The following is an 11,243-nucleotide window of genomic DNA, read 5'->3' on the forward strand; positions in this document are numbered from 1 at the left end:
TTGAAAGCTTTTGAAAATAGGGTGAGTTCATTTTACATATACAATTATAATAGCTACACAACTTCCCTTGCCTTGGACAATTTATTGCATTCACTTCAGGAGGGAATGGTAAGAGATAAAGATGATTCCCCAGACTACCTCCTATTCAGTTTGGGAGCTAGTGGAATACTGCCTTCTCTCCAACACCAGTCTCTGATGAACGGGATCTATTAAAAAGAACTGCGTTGGTTTACACTGCAGATTGAATGGAGCACTAAGTGACTGCGTTAGTATTCTGCAGTGGGGGTAATGGTCGCCTCCAGTTGGTATAGAATGTTGCAATAATACTTTCACACAGGTGCAACAATTGTTCAAGTGTCCTTATTTAAGTTGTCACTACTACCCAGCATATCTCCATCAAATGCCCCCACCTCCCTTCACCCCCCAGTTTTTTTCCTCCCTCTTAGCAGATGTAAACAGATGAGGAAATACGTGTACTTTCAAACTGTCACCTATGTATCACGAAGGTGGGAGGCTACTGCAAATAACTTGGAAACTGCTTCTAGGAGGCGTTTAGCGATACAGCCCACCGATACAGGTCAGATGCTATTAATTGGATCACCCCCAACCCCTCAGGCCTGGGCTGTAATTTGCCAAACAGCCATCTCTCATTTGCAAATAAAAGTTAAAATCAATCCACAGATACAGAATGCTGACTTCCTGTCACTCAAATTTACGGGGGTTTTCTTTGTAGAGCTGGCAGATTGTGACCGAGAGAGACAGAGACAGAGAGAGAGAGAGAGAGAGAGAGAGAGAGAGAGAGAGAGAGAGAGAGACGGAGAGGGAGAGGGAGAGGGAAAGAGAGAGAGAGGATGAATATCACTTGCTTCCTAAGCAGGGATTTGCCTGCGATGCGCGGCGAGCGGACTGCGGCGGCTGATTTACACAGTTGGAGCGGAGGAGGAGCCGGGGGGTGCTGGGGGGACAAGCTGGCTGAGGCTCCGGCGATGGGCTGATCTGGGGCTCCCGAGCGCCGCTCCCTCTCTGCGCGATTTGGAGACGGCTGATGGATTTGCATTCGGGTTCCAGCCAGGCGTTTGGTATATTGCCTCCTAACACCTGACCTGGCGCTCCCAGTTTGGGTGCAGACGTTGGTAAGTAACGTGTAATCCGATTTTAGTTATTTCCTAGGCCATTAAAGTGGCACTTTTAAAGCAGGTCAGTCTTAAATGATGCCGCTGCCGAGAGCGTCTCCTTCGCCTGAAACGTTCCGCGGTCTCCTCCCCGCTCCCCCACCCCCCGCCCCCCCGCTCCAGAAGTGAGGGTGCTTGAATGGTGAGCTGTCAGGGGGCTCACTCTCTGCCAACCGGATCTCTTCACCTTGGTGCTTTGCCGGAGATCCCCCAAATTCAAGTCGAATTTGGTGTGTACAGCCGTACTGTTGTATTCATATCCCGTCTGTGCTTTTCTCTCCTCCCCCCCCCCCGCCCCGCCACCACCTTCGCTGTCTGGTCAATGCTGGGATCTGGGATCCGGTCACCCCCTTCCAGCCTCCTTCCCACTCCTCCCCATCCTCTCCTCTCATCTACACAGCACCCAGCCCCACTCCCACCTACTCAAAGGGTCAAGAGCAAAGACACCCGGAGAAGGCACGGTCTAGTCCCAGCTCTTCCTAAGGAGGCCTCGCGAAGGGATTGCGCTGTGAGTGACAACCTTTCAGGAAGCGAGAGAGAAAAAAAAAAAACAAAAGAACAAACCCAGAGACCGAGCCAGGGCTCTCGGGGACCGCGAAGCTCGCCACTGAATCGAGAGCACCGAGATCTGAAAACAAAGAGCCCAGTCCTGGGACACTCACTGCCTGCCATCGAGGGTATGTAGAGCTGCGGTCGGGAGCTGCCTGTCACTGGCACTGCCGCGCTAGGTGTGCGCCCGGCTTTCACATTGGTATGCAGCGACCATTTCCCTGCAAGTCGCAAAGGCGGAATCACTTAAAAGGATTACAAGCGTGATTTGGTGGCCTTTCTGAAAGTTGGTGCCTGAGGAGGAGAAACTGCAGGCTACTGCATGATGGATACAATTCAGCCTCCCAGAGAGTTTGCACCTCTCCCTAGGAAGCCCCTCGGAGTAAACCTCGGAGATCGAGAGCGCTCTGCACGGATAGGTACTCACCGCCATCCTTTCCTACTTTGCCTAATTGAAACCAGTATTCTCGCGTGTAAGGATGTTCTTTGTAGAGCATATAGTTTGGCTGCGGTGGCTTCTATAAGCTCACAGGTGCTAGAGGGTTGTATTTTTGAACTGGATATTTAGCTGTAAGGACGATGATAGAAAGAGTGATACTGGAGACTAACATACCCTCGGACCCCTTTTCTTGGGGGAGTAAATAGTAAGTAACTCCAATAAATAGGCCAGGTGGTGGAGCGAAGGGCCCCTCCCCCAGCGGATCGCTCGTGTTGTAAAGGATAGAAGGAAAATGGCTTGAGCTTTTAATCATTTTCCATTTCTAAACAGACCCATTGTGCGTTTCGCCCGGCGATAGATTAGAAAAGGACCTCTGGAAGGCTCAGGGCTTTTCAGAAAATGAATGATGCAGCATTTTAATTATTTGTTCTAGGGAAGATCATTTTGCTTCCATATTGGAATATTTAATCTTAGATATGGAGAGATTAGTGGGCTCAGAGATCCAGCAAAGCGGAGGGGGAGGTGGGAGGGGGTACAATGGGGAGAAAGGGCTTCTTGTCCTCCCTGTGGACAAATGATGCCCGGGCGCTCGCAGCAGAAAGCGGTCGAAATCCGGGCTCCAGAACCCTTCATCCCTAACTTTTAGAGCTCTTCCTATAGCTTGGACACCCTACACTGAGATAAAGGAAAGGAAAATGGTGAAATAGCCTTTTGGACATGTCCCAGATCAAGAACTTAGGGGGTTGTAGTTCAAGAGAGAACAGAGAATGATTGCCAAGGGGGCCATTTACTGTCACTGGGAAGCCTCCCCGTTACCCATCGATTCCATGGCATCTTGGGTTCCGATAAGATCCCTGAAACAGTCACTGTCTCTGCACGTTGGGTACAGAAGGTGGTGTGTGGGGGCCGGTGGCGGGGGCAGATGGTGAAGGAGAAGGGACTGCTCTCGTTCTGAGCTCAGACTATCAGTGTTGGTCTGCTTCTCGGTTGAGACACGGAGAAATAGGGTGGGTCTGGAATGTTAAGGGTGTGGAATGTTAGAGAATCCTGCCGGCCTGCTTGCTTAGTCTCTGACAGCTACTGTGAAGTGGCAGACACAGGTGCGGTCATTTCTAATGCAAAATACCATGCAAATATCCGATGACTGACTCTTCAGTAACGTTTTGTTGAGTTAGGTGATTTATATATATTTAGAATGGTAAGAAACTGATACATAAGTTGGGTTTTGTAAAAAGCGCTTTAAGAAACAATCAGCTCTACGGTCTAACTTTGAGTCCTTGGGCAAGTGAGTTCAGTTCTTTAGTGACCAGAAAGTCCCTCCCTTCCCCATGAGTTGGTAACAGGATTGGCGTGTGTTGCGGGGCTGGGGGGCGACATTGTTGAGGCACAGTTCCCGCTGACGAGACTCCTTTGCTGCACACTTGCCTCTCTCCAGCTTCTCTACTAAGGTGCATTTCCTCCCAGCAGGTAGGACTGTAGAACCATCAGGTGAGCCTTTAAAAACTCCTCTTAGAGGATTCTTGTGAGCTCTGGTCTGGTGGCTCCTCTTCACTGAAACGTCTTCCCTCAATCATCCCCACCCTCAGGACTCTCTACCATCCCCTTGCCGAAAATATCACTGATAAATATTTGGGGGGACGGAGGGGGTGGTAGGAAAGAAAAGAAAGAATCTAAACCCTGAAATGCTGCCCCCTATCCCCGCGAGGTCTTTCCCGGTTTAAGAAGTGAAATGTGTCATTGTTACCCAAGTGGTCTGCGTATCCTTCCAGAGCATTGGTTTGGCTCTGATTTTAAAGAGGTGGCAGCAAACACATAGCTGTTGAATCCAGGGGAAATCGAAGGCTTTGAGCTGCAGCACAACAAAAGGATTCCTGGTGCAAAGAGATCGAAGCAAAATGCAGGAGAAACTCAGTCCAAGTCGCTCAGGCTGCCTGAGCTCTTACTCAGGACACTCAAGCAGAATCAGCTAGATTCAGAGCTTCTGCTATGGAGACCTGAATTTCCCTTTATTCCAGTCTTTGGAGGGAAGTGTGTGCTGTGAAAAGGATAATTCCGAAGGACAGTCTTACTTTTCAAACTCTCTACACTAGAGAGTGGAGATTTGGGGAACTAGAGGAGCAAACTAGTCAGGCAATGGTTTCCTTTAGAGTTAAAATAAATTAAAAAATAAAAATTAAAAAATGCCTACACCCCTCCCCCAGTCCCAACCAAAGGAACGTTTCCCCTTGGTTGATCTCTTCTTCCTTCTTGTTTTATTCTGACAATTTGTCATCTTGACCCCTTCACTTCTTTTCTCTCCCCTTAAACACACACACACACACACACACACACACACACACACACAAACTGTATAGTCACGGCTTCCTAGTGCTCGCGCCCGACCCCATGCTAAGCGCGTTCCCCTTCTTGGAGCTCATTTTGGTGACGTGGAAAGCCGGATCCAGGGTTACAGCACATATTAAAAAAAAAAAAAAAATCCAGCGCAAGAGAAGTCCGAGATTCTGCACCTTGATTGAGCCTGCCTTCCTCCCTGCCTTCCTCCCGCCCTCCTTCCAAGGATGCCCAATGATGTGCTGCCGGTACCCAGGAAGAGAAGCTACGGCGGTGGCAGCAGCAGCGGCGGCAGCGAAGCTGGAAGCCTGCAGCAGCCCCTTCTCCCTCCTCTATTGAGTGTTCCAAGCGGCAGTTCTGCATTCTAAAGAAACCCATTGAAAGGCCCATTGCATTCCCAGCACGTCTCAAGCTTGCTGCCTTTTATTTTTTTCCTTGGTCTCCCCCCACAACCCCCCAGCCCCCTTGCCTTCAGCTTCAGCAAAAGGAAGGAAGGGAGAGGGAGAGACAATCCTTAAACTCAAGCTTTTTCTTTTTTTTCCTCCCCCGATGTTCAATGCTAAAAAAAAAAAAAATTCTCCTGCAAAATAGGTAAGTCAAAGACATCTGGAGCCTTTCTTGTCTAAATCTCAAGGACCTCAAAAACAAGAAAAAGCATTTTTAAAAAAGAATGGTGAAAATGAAATAAGTTAAGTAGATTTTAATATTTTAAAAGGGATACAGGGAAGACTAACTGATACTGCAATGTAGCCTCATCTGCCTTCTCTCTTTTTTCATTTGTTTCTAAAAATTGAGTATTGCATGCCTGAGGCAAATTTCTCTTTGCTTTCTTATGGGTTCTCCTTTCCTTACAGCTGTGTACATCATATGCAAGTTGAGTGCGGAGATTTATTCTTTTCACTCTCTCTGTAAATTATACCATTGTGTTTTAAGTTAGAGGGTTGACAAAATATTTCCTTAATGGATGCATCTGTGTGGAAAGAAAATATATGCTAAAAATTCGTTTATTTTTATTGATTAAAAACAATTCAATTTTGACTGCTATTTCAGTGACTCAGAAAGGGCAATCTAATAAAACTGTATTATTATAATTTATTTATGTACATATTTTCATATACTGATGATATTAGGCAAGGAAAGACAGCCAAAGAGGAAGGCTCTGTATTATTAGAATAGTGCACTGTATTTGTTTCTTCTGATGGGAAAAGAACGATGTCTTTCTTTGAAATGTATTTCATGTGATAGATCATTTATCAGCAGGTAAGAATCCAGGTTTCCACTCTTTCTTGCCTTTAACTACCCAAATCTCCTCTAGCCAACCGCCTGCCATTCCATCTTTTTGCAGGGTTCCTCAGTTGATCTCAAAGGCACAGATATACATTCCAAACTAAGCTCTGAAGTGTTTTAATACAGACACTTCCAGGCTCAGCATCCTTTAGCTGTCACTATCTTTAGCTCTGACAATTGCATGGGCTTGTTCTTTAGAAAGGCTAATCACTCCTAAAGGATTTAAACGGCCAAAATGATACACATATGTAGAGCTCATTTAATTAAAGGAGATGTTAATGATCTGCTTGGGCAAAAGGGGTTGGGGTATAGTGTGTTACTGAGCATGCACTATAATTAAGCATATTGTGCTCATGTCTTAAGAGAAATCTTAGCTTTTCCTGAGATACCAATCATCTTATACATCTCAACATATGATATTGGTCAATGGGCTCATAATTTATCATACTCTTTAAAAACTTTGGGGTATGTCATGTCTTTTTATGAATAGAAACCCATAGTTTAAAGAACACTTTCTTCCATCAGAGTTTCAATCAGATCCATAATAGGCACCTCTGATTATCAATATGATTTTTAACAGGCAAACAGGTGTAATGGCCAAATGATTGCCATTATTACTGAATCTGCCTATCCCTAAAAGGAATCACTGCTTGCTATAAGAAGCAATGAAGGCTGCTTTTGATTTCATGATATGCCCTTTACCAAATATGGCTTGATTCAGGAAAATGTCATCGCATGGTACAATATTTCATCTCCTAATTTTAAGATATAGGACATATAATGCATGTTGATAGGTTATTTTAAGTGTCAGTTCAACAATTACTAAAGTTTTTATATCACTCTTAAAAAGCCCCACATGTATGAGACAATTAGAATAGAGCATATGACTAAAAGCTAAAAATCTGCATCTTTATTTCTGTTGCAGTTTTGTAATCAACCACGAACGATGAAACCTTCTATAGCTGAGCTGCTTCACAGAGGGAGGATGTTGTGGATAATTCTTCTAAGCACAATTGCTTTAGGATGGACTACCCCGATTCCCCTGATAGAGGACTCAGAGGAAATAGATGAGCCCTGTTTTGATCCATGCTACTGTGAAGTGAAAGAAAGCCTCTTTCATATACATTGTGACAGCAAAGGATTTACAAATATTAGTCAGATTGCTGAGTTCTGGTCAAGACCTTTTAAACTATATCTGCAGAGGAATTCAATGAGGAAATTGTACACCAACAGTTTTCTTCATTTGAATAATGCTGTGTCCATTAACCTTGGGAACAATGCATTGCAGGACATTCAAACAGGAGCTTTCAATGGTCTTAAGATTTTAAAGAGGCTATATCTACACGAGAACAAATTAGACATCTTCAGAAATGACACCTTCCTTGGCTTGGAAAGTCTGGAATATCTGCAGGCAGATTACAATGTCATTAAACGTATTGAGAGTGGGGCATTTCGGAACCTAAGTAAACTGAGAGTTCTGATTTTAAATGATAATCTCATCCCCATGCTTCCAACCAATTTATTTAAGGCTGTCTCCTTAACCCACTTGGACCTACGTGGAAACAGGTTAAAAGTTCTTTTTTACCGAGGAATGCTAGATCACATTGGCAGAAGCCTGATGGAGCTCCAGCTGGAAGAAAATCCCTGGAACTGTACATGTGAAATTGTGCAGTTGAAGAGTTGGCTGGAACGCATTCCTTACACTGCCCTGGTGGGAGACATCACCTGCGAGACTCCTTTCCATTTCCATGGAAAGGACCTGCGAGAAATCAGGAAGACAGAACTCTGTCCCTTGTTGTCTGACTCTGAGGTGGAGGCTAGTTTGGGGATTCCCCACTTGTCATCAAGCAAGGAGAATGCATGGCCAACTAAGCCTTCCTCAATGCTGTCCTCTGTCCATTTTACTGCTTCTTCTGTTGAATACAAGTCCTCAAATAAACAGCCCAAACCCACCAAACAATCTCGAACACCAAGGCCACCCTCCACATCCCAAGCTTTATACCCTGGTCCAAACCAACCTCCCATTGCTCCTTACCAGACCAGACCACCCATTCCCATTATATGCCCTACTGGGTGTACCTGTAATTTGCACATCAATGACCTTGGCTTGACTGTCAACTGCAAAGAGCGAGGATTTAATAACATTTCTGAACTTCTTCCAAGGCCACTGAATGCTAAGAAACTGTATCTGAGTAGTAATCTGATTCAGAAAATATACCGTTCTGATTTTTGGAATTTCTCTTCCTTGGATCTCTTACATCTAGGGAATAATCGTATTTCTTACGTCCAGGATGGGGCTTTCATCAACCTGCCTAACCTAAAGAGCCTCTTTCTCAATGGCAATGATATCGAGAAGCTGACACCAGGCATGTTCCGAGGCCTACAGAGTCTACACTACTTGTATTTTGAGTTCAATGTCATCCGGGAAATCCAGCCTGCGGCCTTCAGCCTCATGCCCAACTTGAAGCTGCTATTCCTCAACAATAACTTGCTGAGAACCCTGCCAACAGATGCCTTTGCAGGCACATCTCTGGCTCGGCTCAACTTGAGGAAGAACTACTTCCTCTACCTTCCTGTGGCTGGTGTCCTAGAACACTTGAACGCCATTGTCCAGATAGACCTCAATGAGAATCCTTGGGACTGTACCTGTGACCTGGTTCCCTTCAAACAGTGGATCGAAACCATCAGCTCAGTCAGTGTGGTGGGTGATGTCCTGTGCAGGAGCCCTGAGAACCTCACCCACCGTGACGTGCGCACTATCGAGCTGGAAGTTCTCTGCCCAGAGATGCTGCACATCGCGCCAGCTGGAGCAACCCCAGCTCAGCCTGGAGATTCTCACCTTGCTGGGGGGCCAACAAGTGCATCACCTTATGAATTCTCTCCCCCTGGGGGTCCTGTGCCACTTTCTGTGTTGATTCTCAGCCTGCTGGTTCTGTTTTTTTCAGCAGTCTTTGTTGCGGCAGGCCTCTTTGCCTTTGTCCTCCGCCGGCGCCGGAAGAAGCTGCCCTTTAGAAGCAAGCGGCAGGAAGGCGTGGACCTCACTGGCATCCAGATGCAATGCCACCGGCTTTTTGAGGATGGTGGAGGTGGTGGAGGTGGAAGTGGAGGTGGGGGACGACCGGCTATTTCTTCCCCAGAGAAGGCCCCTCCTGTGGGTCATGTATACGAGTACATACCCCACCCTGTTACTCAGATGTGCAATAACCCCATCTACAAGCCTCGCGAGGAGGAGGAGGTGGCCGTTTCATCAGTCCAGGAGACAGGGCGTGCAGAACGCGGGGCTCCTGGGACACAACCCCCAGGAATGGGGGAGGTTCTCCTAGGAAGTGAGCAGTTTGCTGAGACACCCAAGGAGAACCACAGCAACTACCGGACATTGCTAGAAAAAGAAAAGGAGTGGGCCTTGGCAGTGTCCAGCTCCCAGCTCAACACCATAGTGACCATGAATCATCATCACCCTCAGACTCACCACCCAGCCACTGGTGGGGTGTCAGGGGTAGCTGCAGGAACTGGGGGAGACTTGGCTGGGTTCCGCCGCCATGAGAAGAATGGTGGGGTGGTGCTGTTTCCCCCCGGGGGAGGCTGTGGTGGTGGCAGTACGCTACTAGACCGAGAGAGGCCGCCACCAGCCCCCTGCACAGTGGGGTTTGTGGACTGTCTCTATGGCACAGTGCCCAAATTAAAGGAACTGCACGTCCACCCTCCTGGCATGCAATACCCAGACTTACAGCAGGACGCCAGGCTCAAAGAAACCCTTCTCTTCTCGGCTGGAAAGGGCTTCACAGACCACCAAACCCAAAAAAGTGATTACCTCGAGTTAAGGGCCAAACTTCAAACCAAGCCGGATTACCTCGAAGTCCTGGAGAAGACAACATATAGGTTCTAACAGAAAAAGAAAAATAAATTAGTGCTTTTTTTTTCAAAAGAAAATAAAAAGAAAAAATATATCCCTTGTTCCCTTTATACTTGTCCCAATAACTCCATTCTCACAAACTTCCCTGCCCTGAACAGAACTGAAACCGCATGATAACTAGAAAATACAGATGTATGCTCTCCCCACTCAGATATGATTCGGAGGAAGGGCCATACTCAGATCATTAATCAATGAAGTGCCTTCGCAGACTTTTGCCAGCAAATGTTATTATTTTTTTATACTGGAACTTGAGACTTTGACTGTGCCATGTATAAGGTATATTAGGGATCGTTGTATTGATCCTAATTAAGTAAAATTCGATGTGTCTTTTTCTTTTCAGTAACTTTTGTTTTTAGTTGTAGTTTTGTTTTGACAGGGAGGGGGGAAAACAAATTGACATTTGTGGCTTTCGTTCCTCTTGCCCTCATGGCACAGATTCTGTACATGTATTAATAATGCAGTTTGCTGCATGCCTGGAAACTGCAAGGCGGGGAGGGAGGGGGCGGGTCTTGCTCGAACGTTCTCACCCACTCGTTTTTCTCTTACACACATACCCACACGGAAATCACAAATCTCTGCACATAGGTCCCTACACCTGCAGCCTCTTCCTTCTGGTGTAGGTACATACATACACACACACACACACACACACACACACACACACACACAAACACATCCCCCACTCCCGTTCAACCCAATCTAATTAGTTCGGGTTCGATCCATTCCTATCCTCTCCATAGTTTCACCTTCCCTTCACCCCTAGTGTACAGCTCACAACGTCTCTCCCCAACCCTGGGAAAAGTCATCTTCCAGGATGGAGCCAACTGAAGTGGAGGCCTGGTGGTTTAACAGCCATAGGCACTCACCTAGTATGAACACCTTCTTTGTGACACTTCATCCTGATGCCAAGATTTTTTGGAGAACATCTGCACTTTCTTATATATATATATATATATATATATATACATATATATATATAAAATATAAAAAACATAAAAAAGCAACTGGGTATATATCACTAACAGCTTTGTAGGAAGCACTTTTAATGTTTTCTCTCTCACACACAAAGATTCAAAAGAAATGTGCATATATTTATTCTGTAATTTCAGTGATTATAAATTGTAAAGGTAATGTTTAATCATTGTATAGTGATTATGCGTCTGGTATAGCTTTCCTAATAAAAAGTTTTTGAAAAACATAATACATTATATATAGAGGATACAAAGCTTGAACCTTAAATTCCAGCTATGCCACGCCTTTCGTGCTCCCATTTTTTTTTTTTTTGAAAAACTTTCTTATACAGAAAGCTAGTTTATTAACAAGTTCGATGCCTGTGATATTGATAAATCTTATAACCCATCATGCCCATCCCATACCAGGATATAAGTGGGACATTTAAAAAAATCTGATTTATATAGTTCACCTCTTTCTCTTGGATTATGAATTTCAAACTTAGTACTCCAATGATGCATCATTTTTCCTAGGCAGGATGCAATTGGGAAAAAACACAGTAACTATATTGCTAAGAAGTACAGGATTAATTAGGAGGAGA

At 45.4% G+C, this 11,243-nt stretch overlaps 1 protein-coding gene across 2 annotated transcripts; it reads left to right on the top strand.

The window, feature by feature from the left end:
* The first annotated feature begins 1,068 nt into the window (after positions 1 to 1,068).
* On the top strand, positions 1,069 to 10,213 carry SLITRK3 (SLIT and NTRK like family member 3). Of its 2 annotated transcripts, none has more exons than XM_029215527.1 (2): positions 1,069 to 1,133; positions 6,704 to 10,213. In XM_029215527.1, exon 2 carries the CDS (start codon positions 6,725 to 6,727, stop codon positions 9,662 to 9,664), a length of 2,940 nt encoding a protein of 979 aa, XP_029071360.1. In that variant the 5' UTR covers positions 1,069 to 1,133; positions 6,704 to 6,724; the 3' UTR covers positions 9,665 to 10,213. The 2 variants fall into 2 exon arrangements, with proteins under 2 accessions (XP_029071360.1, XP_029071361.1); XM_029215528.1 differs by lacking the exon at positions 1,069 to 1,133 and adding an exon at positions 1,733 to 2,140 and having other exon boundaries at positions 6,704 to 10,023.
* Positions 10,214 to 11,243: the final 1,030 nt, after the last annotated feature.

Source organism: Monodon monoceros, unplaced genomic scaffold (genome assembly GCF_005190385.1).
Source record: "Monodon monoceros isolate NGI ecotype Baffin Bay Population unplaced genomic scaffold, NGI_Narwhal_1 Super_Scaffold_11, whole genome shotgun sequence".
In the NCBI taxonomy this organism is placed as follows: domain Eukaryota; kingdom Metazoa; phylum Chordata; class Mammalia; order Artiodactyla; family Monodontidae; genus Monodon; species Monodon monoceros.

Coding starts and splice junctions, on each gene's coding strand:
- SLITRK3 (XM_029215527.1), top strand. CDS start 6,725: ATGAAACCTTCTATAGCTGAGCTGCTTCACAGAGGGAGGATGTTGTGG.